Consider the following 14116-nt stretch of genomic DNA (forward strand, 5'->3'; position numbering starts at 1 on the left):
TGTCCCATATTCATCTTTTAATCATATTTGCAAATGTCTTGACTCCACAGCAAACAGAGCAATTTTGTCTTTATTGTTCCAATACTTATGGAGGAGACTGTATATTAGTGCTGTCAAACGATTAATCGCAATTAATCGCATCCAAAATAAAAGTTTTTGTTTACGTAATATATATGTGTGTGTGTGTCCTGTGTATATTTATTATGTATATATAAATGCACACACATGCATGCATATATTTAAGAAAAATATGTTACGTTTATATATTAAATATATTTATATATAATATAAATTATATAAATATATACATGTAAATATTTTCAAAATATATGCTGCATGTGTGCATATTTATATATACATAGCCTAATAAATATACACAATATGCACATACAGTATATTATGTAAACAAAAACTTTTATTTTGGATGCAATTAATCGCAATTAATCGTTTCACAGCTCTACTATTTTAAGTTTATTTTATAGACTTCGTGTTTAAGTCTTTTTTTTTTTAAAGTCTTCCCTTTTTTCACAAAACCTTTGCTTTCTAGAAACCATGTCAGTTTCGGTTGACATTATTTTAAGTTCAAGTATTAGCATTATAAACACTGAATTAATACCAACATATGAAATTAAATTAATGACATGCATTAGAAAAATTAGGAATGTTGGACAATATATAACAGCTTGACAGTAAACTGCAGTATTGTCTTATATTAATGTCCGATAAAGGAAGACTGTAAACAACACTCATACAGCCACTGTCTCCAAAATTATTTAATTATTTAATTACGACAGACACAGCAATGCATCATGTTCTAGATCATCATGTTTGTAGTGTGTTCCAGGGGATTAAAATGTACAATATATATTTCAGACCTAGTGGAGTAATGGTAACTAATAATAGTAATAGTACATGTGTAAACTTGCATAAGCTCATTCTAACTTATCCATATAAATCATTATTATGGTTTCTATGGCTAAGACCTACAGTTTCCATTTCCATTTTTGGTGATTGCTAGATATGTCAAAATGAAAAATTTGAAATTGATAACTAATACTATGATGTGTATACAGTATATTGTATGTTTTGCCAGTGCTGGGTAGTAACTGATTACATGTAATCTGGATTATGTAATCAGATTCCAAAAATTAAGTACTTGTAATTAGATTAGATTACATTTTAAAATACTCATAATCAGACTACAGTTACTTTTTATTGATTACATGATTACATATTATTCACACCATAACAATAAATGATCATTTTCTCCCCAATTCATCTCTTTCAGTTTTGAATTTTCATTCAAAACTGTTTCCACGCCATGTCGTAAAGTCGCTGTGTGTTTCGTTGCGAAAGCGAAACTACTTTGTTTGGCCTTCCAAAAGAGGACGATATCCTCTTCGTCATGTATATAACCCCTTTAACATCTTAATGTTAACAGTGCTCTTCTGGAGCAGTTCTGCTCTTTCTCGTCAGTACCACTATATGAATGCAAGAATGTCATGGCCAGAGGCTCAGAGTTACTGCAGAGAGAGATTCACTGATCTGGCTACTGTAGACAGCATGGGTGACGTGAACAGGCTGTTAAATATAGTGGATGCTGGATACAATGGATCAGTGTGGATTGAACTGAAGAGGGGGACACAGAACCGCTGGGGTTGGTCTAACGGAGATGATACACTCGCACAGTACAGTGACTGGCTCAGCGATCAACCAAAGAGTCCAAACGAATGTGCTATGTTTGGAATTACAAATTGAATGAGTTATGATTGCTCATATACCTGTTACTTTTTGTGTTACAATGGTGAGTTAAGAGTTTATGTGAATAAATATATTGTTTAGCTTACAAAAAAGTTGAAATCTGATTGTAATTTTTCCTCTTCTTGATAGAAAGCACTGGAGACATCAGGATAGCATTGTTCAAGAATTGGACTGAAGCTCAGAGCTACTGCAGAATGTATCACACAGATCTGTCCATCATCCGCAACAAAGAGGATACGACTCGGCTAAGAAGAATTATTGTATATCCAGAGGTCCTCTGGTTTGGTCTGTTCCTGGACTCTTGGGAATGGTCTGACAAATGGAGCCGCTTCTTCAGATACTGGGCAGCAGGTCAACCATCCAAGAGATCAGGATCTGGTGACTGTGTTGGCATGTTGAGAAATAATTCTGGAAAATGGGCTCAATACAGCTGCGATCTACAGCAGCCTTTTTTTTGCTATGGAGGTGAGTTTTCCCAGTTCACAGAAACAAATGATTCAAATAAAAGGTTTGTAGATGACTCTTGAAAGAAATATTACAAATAACTGTGATATGTTTTCATGTATTAATGTATCTTATATGTTGAGGATGACTTTAGCTCTGTATTTCTCTAGATGAAAAGTTGGTTAGAAAACAGATTGTCAGGCTGAAATTGTCCTGTAATGGAAAATGCGCAGTGAATGATCATTCACTACTGACGGCCATTCTGAATAAGGTTTGTATCTGCCTTTAACACTGTGTGTAGTGTCATTGCCAAATTCTGGTGCAACAACACAGTTTGCAGAATATGTACCGGTTTTAGCAAGACAATAATGTGTTAAAATACATTACATTACAGCTAACCAGCACTACTCATATCATCAATATTTTTGCTGTTGTTGTAATTTGAGCTTAATGTTGATATGTAGCCTGTAAGTATGACATGATTTTTCTTTTTTCATTATTTAAAAAAAAAAAAAAAAAATTCTTGTTGGTCTTCCAGATAAGTGAAAAACTGAAGAGCATGGGGCTGCAAAATGACAGCAAAATAAGCTGGAGAAAGGGGGAAGGTGAAGAGGTGTTTCATGAAGAGATCAACCGTACGGCCAATTCTAATAATAAATGTAGAGGACCGTAATCTTCAGTGTAAATCTTTCAAAGTAAACCTTTAAACTAGACTTAAAGAATATAAAGTTAAGTTTGAACTATATTGTTTAGAGGAAATGGGAAATAGTAGTAGTATTGGTCATAATTTAAAAATCATGAAGGGTCATATTATGTAAGTTCTAGATCACTGTACATTAATGAATCTAACTTAACTTTAACTACAAACAGTTGCATTCTTATAATATTAAACTTTACTTTTACTAAATTTACCATTTAATGCTGTCTTAAATGTATTTTTGTCTAAAATCATTAAAAGTAGCCTATATGCTTGAGGTTAAATAGGACCTTTGAGTTAGTGATTATTTGTATTTGATATGTATTGTATATATAATGACGTTCTAATAATTAATTTTGATGGGAATTTGCATATTATTCCCATTTTCATGATTGCTAGATATAATACAATGATGTGTATGCGAATTTTGATTATACCCAAAAGTATTTGATGGAAATCAAATTTGCATGGTAAAATCAGGAGGACTAAAGGACCGGCCTTGATTTCATTACGGAAGTAGCACTTTTCACATTTAGACTAACTACTATGCAATAATAGTGAATGTATGGGGGAAAGTGTTTATTCTGATTCTGCCCTATGAATTACTAGCATGGAGCATGAAATTATTTTAGATTTACTGAAGGTTAGATTATTCAGTGTCAAAATATCTTCAATATCAAGATGAGCCATTTAGGACAAGATGTTCTGCCCAGTGACAACATGCAAAAATGTCTTCAATGAAAACAAGTTCTTTGAATATCAAAGTGAATCACGCCTTGTGATCAAAAAATCAGCATATCATTTTATTATGTTATACCTACATGTGGGCTAAAGCATTAAATGCAACAATGTTCTTTTGGTAAACAAATCAACATTTTAGTTTGCTCTCCTGTTTCATCAGGAGAGCAAACATACAGTGAGCTCAAATAGTAAATGTAATAAACAGAAATCTATGTACCTCTTTAAAGTCAACTTTTTAAAACAACTTAACCTAAATGATCCTAACTTAAACTACAAAATATTTGCATTCTTAAGCCAAATGTACACTTAGGTTTTTATGTGTACTCTATGCGTACAGTGCGCATGATTCAAATTTCATCATCTGCATAGTACTCATGTATTGTACATTAACTATTTTATTAAATAAAACATTAAAGAAGTAAACTGCAGTTGAAAAAGCTTCCAGGGTATACTGTATGTAGAGAGGGGTTTGAGCTAATGTGTGCAATAGGTAAAGTATATGATCGTTTTATTCTCATAATAGATTTCATTAAAATTCGAGCTTAAATCATACTGTGCATTTTTTCCCATTTTCAAGTGATGCCTAGACATGTCAAAATGTGAATTTTGGTATGACTTCAATATAATATTTTTTGCATACCTATTGCATTTAAGGGATTTTTTTAATTTTACATTTAGATGTAAAAGCTTGAAAATAAGTTCAAACTCCTTTATTTTATTGTTTTATTTATTAGTATTTCTTTTACAAAGTACTGCCATAAGCAATTCATATATGTTGACTACCTGAACAATGCGCATTGCTTATTTCATTTCAAGGGCAAACAAACCATAATGGCTACTGAAACAGTGTTGGTGAATGTCTGGACCTTTGCTACAGTAAAATTCATGATAATTTAGATATTTTATGAGTTTTTTATTCCCAGTAATCATCATAATCTCCATAGTTCACTATGTCAAAATATCTTCTTGATGAACTTTTGGGCACAAGATGTTGTGATCAGCAACAACCTGCTGAAACAGCAATGAAAATGAGCTATTTGAATATCAAAGTTACTCGTGTCTTGTCATCACAAAAACCAGAGAAAAGCATTTAACTCTACAATCTTCTTTACACGAACAGATCAATGTTTTAGACTTTTACTTTCAGAGAATAGTAACATGTTACGGTGCAGACTGAACCTACTCATCTCATTCTCAATATGAAGCTTAAATGTTAATAGGAGTGTAATTTAGTGAGAAGGAAAATCAGTTAGACTGTGGATTTAAATGTGGTAAAAAGGCATTAAGTGGTGCAGAGTACTCGTTGTGGTAGCTTGAAGCATTAACATGGTGCTAAAGGTCTGGCCCACATTGTAGCTTTTTCTGTTCTGCCAAGAACCTCCCACTTAGACTGTTTAGAGGCATGTTTATGTGAAATGGACTGGAGAGAGCGGGGAGTGTTGAAATATGCAATGATTTATAACATTGTTTCACCAATTAGAAATGACATACGGTGGTGAAATTATGGGATCAAATTCCTGCCAAATGTACTGCAGTCACGAATAAAAAAATAACAAGCGTGAAACCAAAATTTTAAAACGCAAGTAAAAATATATTGCACAAAATATAAAAACGAAAGCAAGGTTTTCAGAATAGCAAACAATGGTCATGGATCAAAAAATAATAAGCGTAAATCAAAAACAACGCATTTAAAAAAAATAAGCATGAATCAAAATTTTAAACATTTAAATTGATATTGCACAAAAATCTTTCATGGACAAGTACTTTCTTCAGTGTAAATGCGTTTAAGTTCCTCATATCTCTTAACCTTTAGCAAATGAGTTTTGAATCTCGTTGGACCTCTTCCGAGAAGTGAATCACACTTGCTCTGTGTTGCAAGGCATGTGATTGGCTATTTGCCACTGATGTCACACATTCATGTGCACGTGCTCCACAAACTCAGGATCAAAGCCTGAGCTGACAAAGAAAGTTGATGATCAGCATCATGGTACCAGCAAAGCCAGATTGGTGTGGTTTGGTTTTGTCAACTCGAAACTAATCCTGTAACCCTGAGTTTGTTCAGCCACCATCATGGTACAGGCCCCTGGTGATTTGTTTTGCTGGCCATATGCTTGTGTTAATAGGCTTGTTCGAGATGAACTATGCCACCGGCAGTGGTGTATCAAGTACCTGAAAGCCATACTCAAGTACAGAAAGTACAGATATCCTACTAGAAAATGACTTTGGTAGAAGTTGAAGTCACCGTTTAGAATATTACTTGAGTAAAAGTCTTAAAGTATGTGATATTTATTGTACCTAAGTATGAAAAGTATTTTTTTAATCTTAAACGTACTTAAGTATTGAAAGTAAAAGTACAAGTAAATGCAAAATGGAAAAGAAGCAAATAAATAATATATATAAAACGTTCATACACAGCTTGAGCAAAATTGTGTTCCGTTTTTAACTCTTTCTTCCATTTTGCATTTTTAGGTAAGAATAAGAAGCACTTCATCCGGTACTTAGTGTCTTTCATTCCAACATAAGACAACGTTTCTGGAATCTGCATCTGAAATAGCATTTAGATGTATTTACACAGTTTAATGTAGGCCTATCTCAGAGGGGACATGGATGCATTTAACCTGCAGTTACAGATGAATAAATAATGTTTTGTTTTTAACATAAAACGCTGAATACTGTTATTTGAAATGATTTTAAAAATATAAAAAAATAGTCGAAATGTGAAATTAAAACCGCCAGTAGGTGACAGCAAGTGACTGTTAATAAGTGAGTCATTGAGATTCAACCGATTCGTTCAAATGGCTGATTCATTCAGGAACAAAGCATTTGACAGTGTTAATGAGCGAATCGCTGAATCATTTATTCAACCGATTCATTCAAAAAGCTGATTCATTCAATAAGTAAACAACATCCTTTGCTCAGAGATGCAAAACAGTGCTGTGATCTTTGTTTGGAACTATTTTCGTTGGCAGAATTGAGCAAAAACAAGCAATATTATGTCTAAAATGTAATTCACTTATTGCTTTACTGAACATGAACATGTTCATGCTGATATTCATGCTGATATCTGCAGAAAAACTGTACTCTTTGTGTGATATAGATTAATTTAACTAATAGAATAATAAATGAATGCATGCACTCTGTGTGTGATTTGGTGATATAGCCTACTTGATAATATCGCACATCATTACAACAACACTTAGAAGACATACAAGTTCTGGGGAAGTCGTGGCCTAATGGTTAGAGAGTTGGACTTGTAACCCAAAGGTTGCGGGTTCGAGTCTCGTACCAGCAGGGATTGTAGGTGGGGGGAGTGAATGTACAGCGTACAGTCCCACCTTCAATACCATGACTGAGGTGCTCTTGAGCAAGGCACCGAACCCCCAACTGCTCCCCGGGCGCCGCAGCAAAAATGGCTGCCCACTGCTCCGGGTGTGTGTTCATGGTGTGTGTGTTCACTGCTGTGTGTGTGCACTTTGGATGGGTTAAAATGCAGAGCACTAATTCCAAGTATGGGTCACCATACTTGGCCACGTCACGTCACTTACTTATACTGTATATCGCACACCCCAGACTCGACATTGGAAAATGAATCATCCACGGTTGTGCGCGCACTTGTTTGCACATGAGCAAAGGTGTTTTTAGGAGTCGAACTTGTAAGCGCCAGACCACTGATTCGTCAAACCTGCTTTCCTGCAGTCCGTGTTCTTCTGACTATTTTGTAGTAAGTAACGAGTATGCTTGTATCTGTAGAAATGTAAATGTAGTGGAGTAAAAGTTGGCTGAAATATAAAAACTCAAGTAAAGTACAGATACTCCCAAAATATGCTTAAATACTATAACGAAGTATTATTACTTTGTTACATTACACCACTGGCCACCGGCTGGCGAGAGTAACCGCTTGCAGTAAGCGAATTAAAAGTGGAGACATCAAGTTGGACACTTTCTGCTCCTGGTAGTGACGCTCTCACGGTGTTCAATAGTATCCAGCTGCAGACCCGCAGCACCAGCAGTTTCAGAACCACAGCCACAGAACCGCAGCCACAGAACCGGAAGTGAGGGGCGGAGCTTACTTTTTTTTAACAGAGTACCGCCACCTTACGGTTTTTAAGGGGTAATTTGCTTTTATTACACACGATACGTCATACTTTATGTATGTATGCATTTTATAATGACATATTAAGCATTTTATAAACATTAATCTTGTGTAATTTAGTTGTAGACCTATACAGTTATTCGTTTCATTGTATTATGCGAGCAATTTCCTGTTTGTGATATTAAAAATAATGTTTGAAACTTCTGGGCATTTTATATGAAATATACTTTAATCACAACACTCAAAATAAACGTTTACTCCAAAGCCAAGAACATGTGCATCATGCATTTTTCTATATGAAAACGAAAACATTTCAATAAAAATCTAAAACACACACACACACACACACATATGATTGGAATGTCACACTGGAAGACACAAACATAGAAATCTTTAAATAGCAACTGTTACAACATCATGAAGGTCAATTACTTTAACTGATAACTACTTACAGATGTAAAATCAAAGGGTGCTCCCAAGACAAGATGTACTGGAAAACAACAAAAAATAAGAATATTCTCCCTGTAAATGGCACAAAAAAACCTTCCTTGTTCTTTATTTAACAACTAAATAATCACACCAATAACTGGTTGCAAAAATGTATAGTATAGCCTAAAATAAATAAATAAGTACACAGGTAAACTATTATGCAATAATAAATTGTGAGTACATTAAACAAACAACTCAAGATATTCATACCTCCACGGACAACTGCATGTTGAAGTGGATTTGAAGATTACTTTTTAATTTGACCAGTTTGGCTTGCTTAAACATGCTGGTCAAGCAGAAAATTGTTATATTAAATAATAATAATAATTATTATTATTAAAATAGCTGGTAATTCCTGTAACACTTGTTGCACTGCTGCAGCTCAGGTAATGCGTCACCTCTCTGAATCCATGTCTCTACAAGAGATGAAGCCACACACAATTATCTCAATGATGACAAATGGGATTAAAATAGCTAAATTACAAGGTAATATTAACACACAAACAATGCATATAACAGAGGGAATTAAAGAAAACTATTTATTCTTATGAATAATAAACATATTCAAAACTTCACCACAAGGCCCATTTACAGCATGCATCCGAAAATTAATCGAAACATCCACAGAAAAAAGTAATATGCTATAAACTAAAGTATGACAACAAATTAAAGTTTCAATATAAGATAATAAAGCCAAGCACACATTAAGTACTTAGCAGATAAATGCTTAACGTAATATATATGATAATTATTAAATATATGATAGCAAAAACATTACAGACTTTATGTCATTGTTTTATGTGAGCACATGGCTTTTGTCTTTGTTTTTTGTGTGCCATGTGCTCTCATGTCAATTGTCTTGAACCCGCCTATCTTGTTACCTGGTTATTGGTTCAGTTGCCCCACCTGTCCTCCCTCGTTACCCTCCTCATTTGCTCCCTATTTATTCTCCTTGTATTTGCAGTCCTGTGCTAGTTTGTCATTGTATGTTCTTTCAAGCAGCACTGTATATACACATGAACTCTAAACAAAACTCTAAACTAAGGGTGTATTCCCACCTGTCTTGTTTGGTTCGATTGAATTGAAGTCAAGTTCGTTTCCCCCCTTTGTGCGGATCTTTTGGGCAGGTGTGAATACAGCAATCGCACTCTGGTGTGCACCAAACAACCGTACCGAGACCCAGCTGAAGAGGTGGTCTCGGTCCGCTTCCAAACTAACTCTGGTACAGTTGAATGGATGAACCAATGAATGAATGACATTAAGCACACGTGTGGTTTTGTTTACAGTTTCTGGTTCACTTGCACAAAGGGCGGTGTGAGAGCGAACCACACCAAACAAAAAAATCTACATTGTATTTGGTCCGGACCAAAACAAGTGGAACTAGTGGACTTTCCTGGTGTGAATACACCCTAAAACTCTAACACTAGCTTTCTATATTCTTTTTCTATTCTATCTAGTATTTATTTATATATACAGTAGTCAACATTTGAAGTGGATCAAAAGACAAGAATGCATTTTGGTTTTAGGACAACTTTGATTAAAGGTTTTGATCCACTTCAAATGTTGACTACTAATATATATATATAATTTAATTTCTGCATTTAGCAGACGCTTTTATCCAAAGGGACTTACAGTGCATTCAGGTTATACATTTTTGACCAGTATGTGTGTTCCCTGGGAATCAAACCCACGACCTTTTGTGCTGCTAACGCACAGTAAATATATAGTAATAAGTTCAGAAATTATGTTATGTGTAATAAAATGGAATGACCTTTGTTGGTAATGACCGCTTCAAGATGCCTCCTGTAGGAGAAACTAGTGGCATGCATTGCTCAGGTGTGATTTTGACCCATTCTTCCACACAAACAGTCTTCAAATCTTGAAGGTTCTTTGGGCCTCTTCTATGAATTCTGATCTTTAGTTCTTATTTTCTATTGGATTCAAGTCAGGTGAATGGCTGGGCAATTCTAGCAGCTTTATTTTATTTTTCTGTAACCAATTGATAGTTTCCTTGGCTGTGTTTGGGATCATTACTGTCTTGCTGAAATATCCACCTTTGTTTCATCTTCATCATCCTGGCACTGGTGTTGTAACTGAACCAGCTAATATTAATTTCCACTGACAAGGGGCAGGATTGCTTTGTAATTACTGATAGATTTCAGCTGGTGTCTTGGCTTTCCATGCCTTTTTGCACCTTCCTTTCATGTGTTCAATACTTTTCCTCCTGTGTCATTCCATTTTATTACACATAACTTTCTGATAAATTTCTGAACTTATTTGTTTTGTTTGAACTTGACCAGCCTGACCACCAGTTAGACCCCTAAGCCAAGCATCAGTATAAAATCACCTTTTCAGCTAAAATACAAATACATTTCAGCATTTTTAATAAGCACCCTGAAATGTTAATGTAATGTCAAATTAAGATAGCCTACTGTAAATTTCTTTAACTACTTCTGAAGGTATAGTTACAGTATTAGTTATAGTTGCAGTACAGTATTAAGATGGCACGAGGCAAATTAGAAATACTTTTGTCTAACAAAATGTTTTAAAATGTAGGCCTACTTTAAAAATCACTATCTAACTACAAGAGGCAAATGTCTGATAAAACATGTTTATAGCACACAATTTTTTGTTAACACCATAACAATAGCCTAACTGATGGCACGTAGTCATGAATCAAATTAGACCATTAAAGTGTTTAATCGAAAATGTTCTAATCATCTTGACAATTGCTCTTCATAGTTCAAAAGGGTAGGTTTAACATAGATCTGATTTTTTTTTTATGCATTAACTCCTGAGGTGCAAACGTCTCAGGTTACGTATGTAACCATAGTTCCTCGAAGGAACGAGACGCTGCATCGGAAGACGCTTAGGGAACGCCCTTCAGCGTGACCGGCTCTGAACCTCGTGTGTAATCAGACCAATAGATGGGCGAGACGTCACGGGCGGGTGACGTAATGACCAGGAGGCTATAAAAGCACGTGCGGTGAGACCAGCGTCAGCTTCCAGGAATGAAGCAAGCGCTGGCAGAGATGCCGAAAGTATGGCTCTGAGACGCAGCATCTCGTTCCTTCGAGGAACTATGGTTACATATGTAACCTGAGACGTTCCTCTTCAGGAACTCGAGCTGCGTCGGAAATGCTAGGGGAACGAGAATGCCCACGCCGCCAGACTTCTAAGTCTCTGCCGAGTGTGGAAGATTGCACAACTAGGGCGAGAGGACAGAAGAGCCAGGAGTGGCTCGCAAGTCTAGACCATAAAACCTAACAAAGGTAAGGGGCGTGGACCAACCCGCAGCAACCAGACAAAAACTACAAATACAAATGTAGACATAAATAATAATAAACACATAATAATAACGCCACATTTCTATTATCCCACCCCCCTTATTACCCAGACAATGGACGAGCCGACTTCCGGTTGCTTCGCGCCGAAGCGGCCACACACAGCGGACCTGGCACTATTTATCCAGGCCGCTGGGTGGCGCTCGGGTTTGGCCGGCCGATGGAGGAAAAGCAACGCGAAAGACCGGCAACACAGACGCTGACAAACACTGAACACAGGTATGTATTAACACGATAACATGACAAAACATAGGAACATAGAAACAAAAGACAACTCAGGTATGTATGCGTGTTGTTATGCGCAGCATGGATACTGATGGGGATGGAAATGGAGTGGATATGTTTGCGTGTATGAAGACCAGCGTGCTAATGGCGTTGCGTGTGCACCCACACCGCCCCAGCAGAGAACGGAGGATGAGGTAAGAAGGGGAGTGTGTGTGCGTGTGTGTGTGCTGCGCTAACCAACAGGGACAGGTCACTTCTGGTAGAGTGAGCCTTGACCCCAAGAGGCGAAGGGAGATCAGAGGACTCATAGGAAATAGAAATGGCATCTACTATCCACCGACTGAGGGTCTGTTTTGTAGCTGGAAGACCTCTCTTAGGGGGACCATAGCAAACAAGCAGTTGGTCTGCCCTTCTCCACAGGGCAGCTCTGTGGACGTATGCGTCCAGTGCTCGCACTGGACACATACAGTTTAGCTTCTGCTGGTCTGGATCCCCGAAGGGAGGAGGACTGAGGGCCTGGAGTACAACAGGCCGTGGTGTAGAGGAGGGGACCTGAGGAACATACCCTGCTCGAGGGAACAGAAACGCTTTGGCCAGACTGGGCGCAAAGTCAAGATAAGAAGGGGCCACTGAAAGGGCCTGCAGATCCCCAACTCTCTTGAGAGAAGATCTTATCAAACTTATATATCCGAGGTATCTAAGGTAGACTTTCATGTGAGGGAACCTTGGGAGCACGCAACATTTTAATCTTCCCTGGTAAGGCTTTCAGACAACTTCGGAAGTTGGGAAAGATCTTGTTTTTTAAGTAATAAAAAAGCATGAAAATTCTTACATATAACTTCTTTAAAGCCTGTTAATCATATCACAGCACCACTCTCAGGCTGAATAACACCAGGACATTAGACCTCTGCCAAAAGTGTGTCTGCATGTGTTCAATGATTAGAATATAAAGCTAATAAAATGTTTATCATAAACTAGTGCTATGACGAGTGTAAGCGAGTATTTCTAGTTTAAATAGACGTTAAATAATGTGCTGTTTTTACCCTTCTACAAGGCCTGCTCTTTTGTGAGAAGTTTTTCCATGACCTTGACGAAGCATTTCAACATCACTGATTTCAACATAAGTATTTTTTTTTTAACCGTAAAGTAAGAATTGGGTCAAATGTAGAAGAATATTCATTGGAAAACATGGCACCGTCAGTTTTCATCTTCCGTAAATCACTTTCATAACACTTTTTCAAGACCCTTCACATTCCATTCCATATTATTCTTTTAGTCGAAAATTTTCCATCACAAGGTGAATAAATGTAAATATCCTGTGGTATTGATATGGTGCTCCTTGCACTTCAAAAAACCCGCTGCATGGCCATCTTATATCTCCAAAAAAACCATGATAGTTCCATGCTGTTGTTTTGTTAGTTAATATAAACGGAGCTTTTACATCACAAGTGATGTGTTATAGTTGTTCTACTAATTGATGTTTAATTTCTGGTGCTGTTTAGATCAAATGATGCAGGAAGACTTACATCTTAGTCACGACTTCCTCTGTATGATTAGGAAACGAAAGTAGTGATTCGTATTTCTGTCTCGTATTTTGACATACGTCTGTGTGCTACAGATTGTCGGGAAATTGTACTATTGTAAAAAAACAACAACTGTAGGACAGGGACTTGGTTCTGTCAGCTGGTGTTGACGGGAATTCGAGATGTGGGCGTTACCCTCAAATATATTTCAGAATTTTTCTTTAATTTGTCAGAATTTTCACATTATTGTAAGACACAATACATCCGTACATCAGGTGAAGCAGTTCTTGATTTTCTTTCTCTTTTTACGGAAGAACTGCAATCATGCGGTTCAGTCATGTCCTCTTCTTCATCATCCTCCTGGGCATCCTCTGCCTCACACTGGCACAAGGTAAACACCACATGTGATGATGCTGCAGCTTTTGTAGCTGTTGTATTGTTATATTCTGTTATGCTATTGTTGTATTCTACAGCTATGTCATTGGCTGCCTTATGCAGAAAATTATTCTATCAATTACAGTGTTAAAGTTTAAAATAAAAACATACTGGAGCATACTGGGCTGTGTTTCCCAAAAGCATCGTGAGCCTAAGTTGATCGTAGCTCCATTGGTGGCAGTGGGTCTACGATGTAGGCTCATCGTAGGCTTACGATGCTTTTGGGAAATGCAGCCCTGGGCAATAAAATAGGTATACTGCATATTGTTATTGGCAGGTTAAGTTAACTAACTAAAACCATAAAGAGCATTATCGTTACTTGCAGTAAACCAAACTGGTAACACTTGGTTGGTATTAGTTAACA

At 36.6% G+C, this 14116-nt stretch overlaps 1 protein-coding gene across 1 annotated transcript; it reads left to right on the top strand.

The window, feature by feature from the left end:
- Positions 1-1497: 1497 nt before the first annotated feature.
- Positions 1498-2878, top strand: LOC107696648 (C-type mannose receptor 2-like). The gene is made up of 4 exons (XM_016497101.1): positions 1498-1693; positions 1891-2226; positions 2376-2476; positions 2744-2878. The coding sequence occupies exons 1-4, from the start codon at positions 1498-1500 to the stop codon at positions 2876-2878; spliced, it is 768 nt and encodes a 255-aa protein (XP_016352587.1).
- The last annotated feature ends 11238 nt before the right edge of the window (positions 2879-14116 follow it).

The sequence above is a fragment of the Sinocyclocheilus anshuiensis genome, unplaced genomic scaffold (assembly GCF_001515605.1).
Source record: "Sinocyclocheilus anshuiensis isolate Anshui unplaced genomic scaffold, SAMN03320099.WGS_v1.1 scaffold217, whole genome shotgun sequence".
In the NCBI taxonomy this organism is placed as follows: domain Eukaryota; kingdom Metazoa; phylum Chordata; class Actinopteri; order Cypriniformes; family Cyprinidae; genus Sinocyclocheilus; species Sinocyclocheilus anshuiensis.

Coding starts and splice junctions, on each gene's coding strand:
- LOC107696648 (XM_016497101.1), top strand. CDS start 1,498: ATGTCATGGCCAGAGGCTCAGAGTTACTGCAGAGAGAGATTCACTGAT. Junction 1,694..1,890: donor TGATACACTCGCACAGTACA/GTGACTGGCTCA, acceptor TCTTCTTGATAG/AAAGCACTGGAGACATCAGG. Junction 2,477..2,743: donor TGACGGCCATTCTGAATAAG/GTTTGTATCTGC, acceptor TTGGTCTTCCAG/ATAAGTGAAAAACTGAAGAG.